Source organism: Nanorana parkeri, unplaced genomic scaffold (assembly GCF_000935625.1).
Source record: "Nanorana parkeri isolate BGI_ZX_2015 unplaced genomic scaffold, ASM93562v1 scaffold753, whole genome shotgun sequence".
NCBI lineage: Eukaryota > Metazoa > Chordata > Amphibia > Anura > Dicroglossidae > Nanorana > Nanorana parkeri.
The window spans coordinates 93,810-106,393 of record NW_017307021.1 but is presented as its reverse complement, the minus strand read 5'-3'; the positions used below and the strand labels follow the sequence as shown (position 1 = coordinate 106,393).

Genomic DNA, 12,584 nt, shown 5'->3' with positions numbered 1-12,584 from the left:
TGTGGACACTCCCTACCCTTTCAAGATGTTCCCTGTCTGACTCCTCTTGGGGTACAAACAGTTAGCCCTGTTGCCAGTGGTGGACCTAAGGAACAAAGGGCCCTGGTGCAAAACATTTTTTGGGCCCCCCACAAAACCCCCCCACAAACACAGCACTCTCTTCCCGCAGCGCTCGGCCGGCTGTCACACTTTCTCTCCACCCCGCTGGGACACAGAGCGGGGAGGAAAGAAAGCAGGGATGCGCCGCTGTATCGGCAGAAAAAATGGCACTTTCGGCATTTAGCCAAAAGTGCCGTTTTGGCGGCCGATATATCGGTGCATCCCAATTATATTTACAGCAATGCAGAATGGCACAGGCTATAGAGAGCTGCACATCCCAACAATACTTTATATAACAATGGCATTTCTGTATAAAGTACTGCTGAGATTTGTAGTCCTCTCAAGAGGGTGCTGCAATTGTGTATAAAATCCGCGCATTTGGCGTTTCCTTTCAATGCAATGTGTCAGCAACAGTGAAAACAAGTGAAGCCTAAAGTCACTCTTTACAATCTCAAGACAAAGTCACTGCGCTCAAAAACTTACAACTTGTACATAAATATACAAAAACAATAAAGTGACTAGTGATAGCCCCAACATAATATGCAACCTCCCCTATAGTTAAACTCAATACAAACTCAAAACTGCATGTGCAATGTGTTGTGATCCAGGGAACATGTGCAACTCCACAACTTGGTCTCAAACAAACAAAAAACAAAAAGGGCTCTTCAAGAGGATATGTCAGCAATATATAAAGTGCAAATGTTCAACATTCCAAAAAAGTATTTCTCAAGGTGACCATACACTTTACAACCATCGCAAGACCTTAGTCTTGCGATGGTTGTAAAGTAATTTAAAAAACGTACGATCTGCCTATCTTGGACAGGCAGATCGTACTTGCGATCATCGCAAGCCCGCCCCCTTGAGGGGCGGGCTTCCGATGACTGCAATGCTGAACGGGCAGTGTGCGCGTGCGCACACCGGCCCGTTCAGCATTTGTCTCCCGAGCATCGTTCAAACCAGCCATTTTCCGCTGGTTTTCTAGCATGCTCCTTAGACAAAAGACGTGCAACCGTACAGTAGAAACGGTCGCACGTCTTCATTCACACTGCACGATTCTCGTACGATCGCGAGATTTCCCACGATTCTCGTACGAGAATCGTGCAGTGTATGGGCACCTTCAGTGTTTCTGTGTAATCAATACACTCACCAGACTCCTTTACCACTATTAAATGGTCAAACTGCACTCAGATTCAAATCCTCTCTCCCAGGACAGCTGATGGCAACCTCCTTTGCAGTCAATATCTCCTTTCAGTTTGCTGTTTTTTTTAAAAAAACTTGGTGGGTTCAAGTTGTTCCAATTCCTGTCAATCCACCTTCTAAATGGCCAATATTAGCCTCCTCCGCACATTTCTCCTTGTAGTTCATTCAGTGCCGCATGGAAAAAAATGTAGACGCCACATAGTGTGAAAAACTTTTAATCATAGATTCTTTAAAAACTTACATTCAAGGCTTAATAGGCAGAGCTGTATATTTCCTCCACTGGCAAACAGCTTCTCCCACAGTGATCAGCTTGATGACATCAGCGTGTTAACTCCTCCTTGACATGTTTCGTCATGAAGACTTTTTCAAAAGACCTTTTGGAAAAGTCATAGAGGGTGCCATTCTGCATTGCTGTAACATTAGGCTACAAATAATAATGATTTTAATTAATTATTTACCCTTACCTCTTCTGTCTTCAGCTGTTTCCTGTGTGTGTTCTGTTTGCGGAGTCCTCACTGCCAGAGGCGGCTCTAGACTTTGTGAGGCCTAAGGCGAAACTTAAACATGAGGCCCCATCTTACATATGCACGTATACATACACTCATATGTACACACATGCATACATACATACATACAAAAATGCAAAGTCATTTACTCATGCGTGCACACACTCATACACCCTGTTTATTATAGTACAGGTTTAAGAAGTCAGAACAACTCTGGAGATCTTCTTAAAATTAGCAGTAGATTTTCTTAAATATTAGGATGTATGTTAAAGCATTTTAGATAATTATTACACTTAAATAAATGGGGACAGGTTAATTTTTATTTTCTATAGATTGAAGACGCATATCTCTTAAACCTATTAATGACCCCTGTAGGTTTAGGAGATATGCCTGTTTTCTCCCCATCTCTCTCATGCCACCTGTTCTTTCATATGCCCCCTGGACTCTCCCATCACCACGGCCCCCCCTGCACCTCTCCCCCAACTCCAGCACCCCTTCCATCACATATTTCCTGCACCTCCCATCACCTTTTCCCCAGCCCTCAAATCATGGTCCCTTCCCATCTCTGCAGCCGCACCTCCTTCTCCAATCACATCTCTGCAGCCCCTCCTTCTTCAATCACATCTCCGCAACCCCTCCTTCTCCAATCACATCTCCGCAACCCCTCCTTCTCCAATCACATCTCTGCAGCCCCTCCTTCTCCAATCACATCTCCGCAACCCCTTCTCCAATCATATCACCGAATCCCCCCTTCTCCAATCATATCTCCGCAGCCCCCCTTCTCCAATCACATCTCCGCAACCCTTTCCTTCTCCAATCACATCTCCGCAACCCCTCCTTCTCCAATCACATCTCCGCAGCCCCCTTCTCCAATCTTATCTCCGCAGCCCCTCTTTCTCCAATCACATCTCTGCAGCCCCTCCTTCCCCAATCACATATCTAAAGACCCCCTTCTCCAATCACATCTCCACAGCCCCCTCTTCTCCAATCATATCTCCGCAGCCCCCTTCTCCAATCACATTCCTGGAAGCGCGAGGCCTCGCACCAGCCTCAGCCTGGGGGGCCCAGCACTTGCTGGCCGCCGGCCGCCGGATAGCACCGGATCAGCGTCCGGGAGTACCGGCTGCACCGGCGGTAGTTCCGCCACTGCCTGTTGCATTTCACTGGCCCATTGCTTATTGTTGTCACTCTTGAAAAACTGATGTTAGGGATAGGGGTTGACCGATTATCGGATCTACCAATAATCAGGGCCTGATATTCACAAATTTTGAAATTATCAGCATAGGTTAAATTTACTGATAATAAAGATGGCCATACACTGTGCAAATTTTGACTGTTTTTTGAGGAACCAGACAAAATTTGAACAGTGGGTGCCACTGTCTGCAACTTATCGGCTGGCATCCCTCAATCAGCTGATAGAAGGAGCCAGGAAAATCTTTGTACGAATAGAGCCAGCAGCCAATGAGCTATGGCTCTTTTCAGGTATTGCGACAGTGTTCGGCCGTCACTGTCAGAATACAAAAGAAACAGCAGATGTTGCTAACTTTCTCCTTCAGGTCCACTCCTCTTCTGATTGACAGCTGGCAGTGGGCGGGTGCAGGAGCCAGCCTGCTATTGGCTATTGCACCGCCTGCTGCGGAATCTAGCCACCGGCAGATGAATGTGGCGAGGGGGCCACGGGGGCTGTGTTGGGTGGAGTGGAGGCTTCCCTTCACCACCATCAGATGGGGTGGACCGATATCAGATGTTTACACTCAGCTGCCGGTGCAAGATCCTGCAGCTGGATGTAAACAGAATGTTGGTACCTGATAATGTTTATCAGCCTGAAACAGGACTCTAGCTACCATGGGGCGAGTGATGCACTCGCCTCAGGCGCAGCTGAGAGGGGGCGTAGCAAGGGCCGGCGTGGATGCACCCCCTTGCCCGTTGCCATGGTGAGCACAGGGCTGCATTAGCAACAGGGGCACCAGGCCGCTAACACAGCGAAACATGGAAACTAAAAATGTTTTCATTAAGATGCCACATACCGCCCACGTCTGTTGGGGGAGGGGGGCACAATTTTCTGTTCTTGCCTCGGGCCCAAAAGGAGCTAGCTACGGCTCTGGCCTGAAAGGTGGCCCATAATTGGTATCACTTCTGAGAAAACCATATATCGGTCGACCCCTAGTTAGGGATGTTTTTGTTCTCTAACCACTCTCTTTTAGCGGTATAAACAATCATACCTATATTGTAGAGCATTGCGCAAACTGTTGGCGCTATATAAATCCTGTATAATAATAGTAATAATTGGCTAATCAGAGATGTATTTCTACAGAATGATCTTTTATCAGAAACATCGTTCTGCAGTCAGATTTTGTCTACACAACTTACATTTATATTCTAGTGTTCTTGTATTCATAGCTTGATCTATTCTTTGTCTTACTTTTCAGGTTTAGCTTTCAGGCCTTGTACAGCTACTTACCACAGAATGAAGATGAGTTGGAGCTCAGAGATGGAGACATTGTTGATGTCATGGAAAAATGCGATGACGGGTGGTTTGTAGGTGAGACTATTCACTCAAGTAGAGACACCACATTACACAGTTTTTCATAATCTATGTGGAACTGCTAGTTAGAATTCATTTTGTTTCTGAGAGATATTCTGAGCTTCTAAACAATTGGCCATGATCTTGCACATCGTTTGCATAATCAACATCTAATACTCGATAAGACAGCAGCCTTTTAATAGCCAAGAGTGTCCCTACCTGTAAAACCCATTATAATCTTTGATCAGGCCAATCCACATTGTTCTTGCTCTTATGTTTTATTTTTAATTTTCAAGTTTTTCAATTAGTACAAGTGTTAACAAAAGGTTTACTTGTACTTGGGGGGGGGAAAAATCATAATTTTTTTATTTCCTTTATTTATAACCCGTGACACTGAAAAGATACAGTATGAGATATAATGGTGCTAGGTGCACAGAAAAAACATGCCATATTATATTTGTTCACCGGCCCAGCAGCAAACTAGCGATAATGCATACTGTAGTTAGAGGGGTTAATATGACTTGAGCATTAATAAATAAATGAAAGACGGCAAAAAAGCTCTAAAGAGAATACGATATTTTTTTGCATTTTCTTCTTTTACTGCATCGTTCCCAGATATGTCTATACAGTTTACTGTCTTTTTAGTTGGGTTTAGAAGGGTTAGAACCTACTGGTTTTTATTGGTGTCTGTGTCTATGCTGCGGAGATCCATCCTTACTATTGGTCCTGGTGACCAGGGCCGGATTTCCCACAAGGCCAACCAAGGCCCGGCCTTGGGGCAGCAGGGATGTGGGATTCCTATCTTCCGATGCCTCGGACATGAAGTTCCGGGCGGGTAGTTTTTTCTACATTTAGCCCTGCTTTGTTCATGCAGAGCTAAATGTACCATGGAGAAGCTGCCGCTTGTTTTGTACATGTGCTCTCAGCAATGTCGATCTCCGCAGTGTACTTGTGATCTCGGCAATGATCTCAGCAATCACTTGTATGCAGCCTGCAGGTCTGCCATTCTCCATGGGGGGTAAGGGGGCACATTGAGGAACCTCAAGCAGAGAGAGTAAATCCGGCCCTGCTGGTGACCATTGTCTCCAGAACAGAAAGTGATGGGAAATCCAAAACGATTGAGCGGTCACAGAAACAGGAATTAAGAGGAAATCTTACAATGGTATAACCTTTTCCAGTGGCAAATAAGAGGATATGTTCCCTCACTTTGGAGAGAACACCTCTTAATTTTTGGTGCATCTCTGGACAGACTGACCAATCCTTTGGCAGATGACACACATAATATGTTTATTTCACCCATTTGCCTGGAGTTTAACATTAAACTTTGCTTCTTAGCTATTCTAATTTTGCTTTGCTTATTCAATTTTTTATTTTGTAACAGGTACATCAAGAAGAACAAAACTGTTTGGCACGTTCCCCGGCAATTATGTCAAGCCATTGTATTACTAAAGACGATACAGCACGCAGCTACAGAATTATTAAGCTATACTTATAAAGAAACCGGCTTATGGTATTATGCTATGTGAAGGCATTTGCTGAATGTATTCATTAAGGTTCTACACAAACAAGGTTTACATGTGTCAGTACTGTGTTCAACTCTATATTTCTAATATGAGACAATGAAGAGTTATTCCCGCTAGTCAATCTGTTGTTACTAAGTTGCCTTAATGTTCTGTTATTTTAATGAGGAGTCTTTCCTTTTCATACCTATTTTTGAAAGTGTACCTGTCTCCTGCATACAGAGAAGCCATTTGCTGAGCTGAAATGATACTAATGGAATAATAGGTGGGATGTGCTCTTGCCTGTTTCTGTTGAATTGAAGAACCAATGTTTGGTCACCCTAGGTCCATCGCTACCACGCGGCAAGGTGAAAACCTGTCCTTAAACATTGCCCTCCAGAGGCAACAATGGGGCAGGCTTCTCACCTTACCTCCTGGTCCCTAAGTTTCTACCTATTGCTGGGCACAATGAGGAATGCAGTGATGCAAAATCTTTACATTCACTTTGTCACCAGTGTTCATAATATCTGCCATGGTACAATTGTGAGAGGAGCATTATTAAGTAGAGGGACTTTGTCTTTGGAGGCAGAACAGGATCTTAAAGTTTCTGGCTTGTCCCCATTCCTTGGCTGCCTTCCATTTATGCATAAAGAGAGTATAACATAACAATTGTGGTTAGGGTCACACATTAACAGAACATCTATTTTTACTGTCACATTTATAAGCTGAAAATAACACGAGGTCACAAAATAGTGGTGTGATTTTCCAGTGATACAACAATATGTAGCATAGACATGGGCTTTAGTCATCAGTTGATAAAGAGGTTTTAGAATGTTTTTCCAGAGATTAGTCTTGACACTGATATCGGGCCTGCAAGGTATGAAATGGCACTCACCTCATTATTGCATAACAGTGTAGGCATATGTGCACCAGTAATTTTTACATGCCACAAGTATAATGTGATTGAGTTACGGAAGTACATCTGACAAACAATAGTCGTTGTTTTCTCTGCTGTTATATCTTTTCACTTGCATAGCTCAATAGGTTATACAACGGAAGGCAGGATAATATAGGGATGCAAGATTTTTAGAAATTTGCATAGAAGACATACATTTTTATAAGGGAATTGTAAAATGTATTGGATTTGTAAATTGATATCTTTAGGTGGATAGATATGGGTTATAAGGTGTCCATATATAGGTCACAAGATGCATTGCAATGTGCCCTTGCAATTTGGCTGTTTGGTATGGGTACTAAATACCCTAAAGGACAGACAAATTAAGATCTGATGTCTATGCCAAGCAGCTTCCCATGGCAATGTTTTGACAGCTTTGACTACAAAGGGTGGATCTCTAACAGAAAATAATGGGTAGTCAGGGATTTGCCTCTAAATCCTTACGCAGCATCACCTGGACCTGCTCTGGTTTTTTTCTCTGTAATTTGGTGAGATATTTTGTACAGCATACACTGTGAAAGGCTCATGTATCACCTATATGGAACAATGGCTATATTTTAATTTATTTATGTGGATTCAGTGCCAACCTGAAGTTTGCACCAACTATATATACATGCTCATGTACAGCAGCTTATGTAAAATGTGCAAAAGGCAATGCTGAACGGTAATCCTTAGCAGCCAGTCATGTTTTAGTATTCATCATTCGGGCACTATCATGAAAGTGAACTTTGAATGGTCTCTCCAGATTATCATTTTGTTGGCCGTTGCCTGTCACCTTTGTTAGAGAGCCTAGTATTGCTGACCGGCACAATATAAACGGGTTCAGTGGCATTAAAGGATATAGATGGACGTATGTTAGAGTTATTGTTTCATTCAGCTTTAATCAGGAAAGGCAGGTGAGTGATATAAACCAGACAGCAGTCTATGAGGAGATATCAATGAATTTAGTATGCTCAGTTTACTATCATCTGATGATGATATGAAAGAGAAGTGAAACTATGTATGTAGCTAGATAGAGTTGTACATGACATTGATTTTATCTTAATTTTGCCTCGTCAGAATGCAGTCAGCCATTTTCATGAAAACTAGGTTTGGTGTTTTTTTTTCATTGGCATCGGAGTAATTTTGCCAATATGAAGTATTATTAATCATTTTTTATAATTCTTTCAAAATGGCTCCTCCACTGTGCAGGTACCAGGTATGCTTTTACTTTGTCTGTGTTTTCAAGGGAAGGTGTGTTAATCTGACTTAAAATGGGTTTTCAATAGGAAAAGTAAAATCTTTTTTTCGCCGTTTCACGGTCGCACGCAATCTGTAAAATGGGCATGTTGGGTATCGTTTTACTCGTTGTAACCTCATCTTTTATATTTCATTAAAAAAATGGGTAATTTGTTGTGTTTTGGGGCATTTAATTAAATTTGTCACTAAATTTTGGGGTTTAATAAGGAGTTGCGCTAATATTGCGCAACATAAAAATTTTCAACTACCACCATTTTATTCTATAGGGTCTTGGCATTCAGAAAATATATAATGTGGGGGGTTTTACGTCATTTTCAGGCCTAAAATGTGGAATATAACATGGGTGCAAAAATGGAAAAAAGGGCCTCAGTCATGAAGGGGTTAAATATACCTAAATATAAATATATAATGTATGTTTTCCTGCCTTTCACCATTAAGGGATACATGATGTTGCCTAGCTTGACTGAGTGGATGATGCTGTATATTTGTTGAGATCAAGCTTTTCCCCCCGGCACACACACAAAATCCTAGGGTGACCACCAGACATAGTACAGATAGGCAGGGGTAGCCTGCACCCATGTATATTATTATACAGGATTTATATAGCGCAGTGCTTTACAATATAAGGAAGACATTACAATCACAATACAATTCAAGACAAGATGGTAAGGAGGGCCCTGCCCGTGAGGGCTTACGATCTAAATGGATGTAAGCCTTCAAGGTGCACTACAGAGTCTATCCTCAAAGTGACATCTTCCGCCGAGGACATTCTGGCATATCCATGGAAAGCAACAGGCCACCCAGTATTTTCTAAAGTCATCGGATCTTGTTTCCGAAGCCAGCAGAATTGTTGAAAATCCAGAAACCCCCTTTTAAGTCGGTGAACTGAAAATCCAGAAACCCCCTTTTAAGTCAGTGAACTGAAACCTATCTCATTGCTTTTACCATGTCCTGCTTTTTGTAAGTCCAGACAAAAATAAAAATGTTAGCCTCTTCAAGTTTGCTTTCACAAGACTACCACATACTGTACACACCTATAAAATGTTCATAAAAAATACACTGTAAGTTTGCATCTTGCGGTGATAGAAAAAAAAAACCAGATCTAGAATGTTCTTTTGTCATAAGATATATTAATAATGTAAGATGACTATTTTTTTGCTGGCGCTTTTTTTACCAATTTATTAATTACAGCTGTGATAGCATGACTAGCAATATGTTTTGATAAATTATACATAAAATCTCTCTCTATATATATATATATTACCTGTGTTCCTAGTACTAAAGACTATTTTTTTTGCCATGGACTGTACACAAGTACATTCAACAAAAGATTTCTAAGAGGTTATCAAGTGTAAATATGTATATTTGACTTTGTAAAGAACATGTATGTTACCTTGTATAGAGAAAACAAATAATTTAAGTGAATGGACGGAAAAGGAAAAACCGTTTGGAGAAATGGAAAGAAGTTTTTTGTTTTTGTTTTTAGCATTATTTAAATGAAGGAGGTTTGGTATAACTTCACAGGAAGTGTTTAGCACAAGATATCTATGTCACAGTTAACAAGAATCACACTGTCCACCTTATAAAAATCAATAACATATGCATTGTTTATTCCTATTTTAACCCAGCGGATGCATCCATGACACAATATTTAGAACTGGGAAGTACACTAACAATACATTAGGAGTTGTCTATTTGACTATTTAGCCCAGCACACATACAACAATAATGGATGACCACTTTTCTCCTCACTTTAACATAGAGTTACGTTGTGTTGTTTTCTTATTGCAGTGCATTATATTTTGAATCATAATAAAAGAAAGCATTCAATAAAAGTCGGTTCTTTTATTATTTTAATCTGTGTGATCTAAAGTTCAAAGCAGAAAAAAGTTATTAAATGGTGTGTTTAGCAGGGAACCTATTATTCATGGCAATCATGTACTTGGTGTCAGACCATTCAAATAGCTGCACACACGGATTTTATTAAGCTCCTGCCTTGCGGCACAGTCTCTGTGTTCCACCCCGCTAACGCGTTTCCCCCTATAGTGGGTTTAGTCATAGAGGTACAACTCTCAATCTCTACAACTAAGCCCAGTCTTGGGTGAAACGCGTTGGAGATGGAACACAGGAACTGTATGGCATGGCAGGAGCTTAATTAACTTGTTTTTAAGCAGTGATTCCCTCGGTGTGTGGCTATTTGAATGGTTTGACAGTTTCAGGTAGAGCAAGAACGCGTTCCCTTTGGCCAGCACACGACCTGTCTCTCTCTGCTTCACACAAGCTGAACTCCGGGACTGAGTGGTGTTCTCCCTTTTCAATCTAAATAATGTTCCTGGATCATGCTAAAATAAAAATCCATTGATTCTGATATGAATGATTGCAGTCCTCTATGAATGATTACATCAATATGCTATCATTCCAAGCAGTGAAAGTGAGTGAATTTGACTTGTTATCCGCCTCTTGCAATTTCCTGAACAGTAGAGCTCAGACTGGGTAAGGGAGAAGTAGACCGAGGAGACAGGATTGTTGCAGTGCTCATGTGCTAACAGGAGGAGGGAGCAGACTAACAGAGAGATAAACTCATCCATCTGCTGCTTCTCCTTCCACTGTCCTGTCATAGGCTGAGGGAGGGACAAGACCTGTAAAGTGTTGCTTAAAAATCAGTTTTCCTGCCAGACAGGGTCATGCTGTGTGGCAGAGTTGTGTAACCGTTGGGACTGGATGGACAGAAATACAAATCATTCATCAAGTAAACCAGCTTACATATACTGCATGTATTTAAATGTTTTATTTAGCTGTTTCCTGTTGTTCAGTTTCAAAATGCCAGCCCTGAAAACCAGATTTGTGACTGGTGCTCTGGAGCTGTGATATCTTTAAGTATGTAGAGCGTTGACATGACTGGAGTTTCCAGTTTCTCCTGTTTCTTCACTCCACAATTGCATAGCAATGAGGACGAAAAGAGACACGGATGCACCAAATTCAGACTTTCATGAACTAAACTTTGGTCCAAAGCTCTGCTGAAACCTATAGCATTTAGACTTGTAGGTGCTTTAGGGCCAAATAACATTGGTGCATTGTGATGACTTTACTGGACATCACCACAGCGCACATTAATGAACAAACTGCAGTGCATTACAGTGCCATACATGCAAAAAGAACAAACACAGAGCGCCACCTCCATCTGAAGAATCATTTATTACAAGTTCACAGCAATGGTTAAAAATGTGATTAGCAGCCCCTGAATAGTAATGCTCACACCGAATACGGTGCGTTCGAGAGCGGTAGCTACTGGAGCGCACCGCAATCCCTCAAAAAACTTCCCCCTGCGTTCTGGGGTGGGAGGGGGCGTGGCGGTGCATTGAATTCAATGGCACCGCTTCCACGCCCCCCCCGCCCGCAGTGCGATCGGACGCGTGGCAAAACTTTGCCTGATTTCCGTTCCACTGCAAACGCAAAATATAGAGCAAGCAGCATTTTTTGTGTTTGCAGTGGAACGGAATCTCCTCATCCCTGAGACATAGCCAGCAATATAGGGGAGAAAGCCAAGTGTTCGTCTGCCGGGACTCGTGGAGAACACGTTTGCGCTCAAGTCCAACTACACTATTACTCACTAAGAGCTCTTTTGATCAGCTTCTATTTGGTGAGTACCCACCCGAGAGGGGCAGTTCGGACCACCTTAAATACACTGATACCTTTTGTCTATACACGGGGTTCACCGTTCACCGAATTTTTTTTCCATAAGGAACACTTTTTGATGTTTCACAGGATTTTTATATGACTTTATTGGACAATTTGATTGGTTTTTATGTTTTATTTTTATCTTTATCACAGCAATTTTGTATTGGTTTATTAATCACATTGCATATACATTAATAGGCTCCAGGCCGACCCGCCTGAAAACCTATCTTCCACTTTTTATACACAATTATTTAATACCTTTAGCGCTTTTTATTTTGATTGATTACCGTAGGGATTTCTATAATCCTCTTTATAGAGCTGCTTTGGGTTTATTAGATTTGTTCACTATTTTTAATTATTTAATTAATCACTTATTTATTCCTTCTATACTACCATTTTTTATTATTTAAGTATTCACTTAATTTTCTTACTACCTCTCTCCAGAAGCGCAGATTATCTATTTACATTCAGTGGAACGGAATGCAGGCAAAGTTTTGCCACCCGTCTGATCGCACTGCGGGGGAGGGGGGGAGCATGGAAGCGCTGCCTTTGAATTCAATGCACTGCCACGTCCCATCCCACCTCAGAACGCAGGGGGAAGTTTTGTGAGGGATTGCGGTGCGTTCCAGCAGCTACCACTCTTGAACGCACCGCATTCGGTGTGAACAAGCCCTTAAAGATTAAGATTCTGCAGGAGAATGTCTGAAGCTTCTGCCACTGAGACAGTCTTTTCTACAGTGCCGTACACTTTGAATGCCAATGACACCCCAAACCCTAGTAGTTAGGGTTTGGGGTGTCATTGGCATTCAAAGTGGGCAACACGCTCACACTGCAGGTAACCACAATACACATGTGATGCATTATGTTGCTCTTCTCTTGATTCC

General features: G+C 41.9%; 1 protein-coding gene across 1 annotated transcript in view; it reads left to right on the top strand.

The window, feature by feature from the left end:
* The window catches only part of SORBS1 (sorbin and SH3 domain containing 1), a 194,427-nt gene extending 188,117 nt beyond the window's left edge, over positions 1–6,310 (top strand). Inside the window, exons 34-35 of the mRNA XM_018564475.1 lie at positions 4,235–4,347; positions 5,711–6,310. Of these exons, the coding sequence (XP_018419977.1) occupies positions 4,235–4,347; positions 5,711–5,778 (181 nt within the window). The 3' untranslated portion in view covers positions 5,779–6,310. The remainder of the gene's footprint in view (positions 1–4,234; positions 4,348–5,710) is intronic.
* The last annotated feature ends 6,274 nt before the right edge of the window (positions 6,311–12,584 follow it).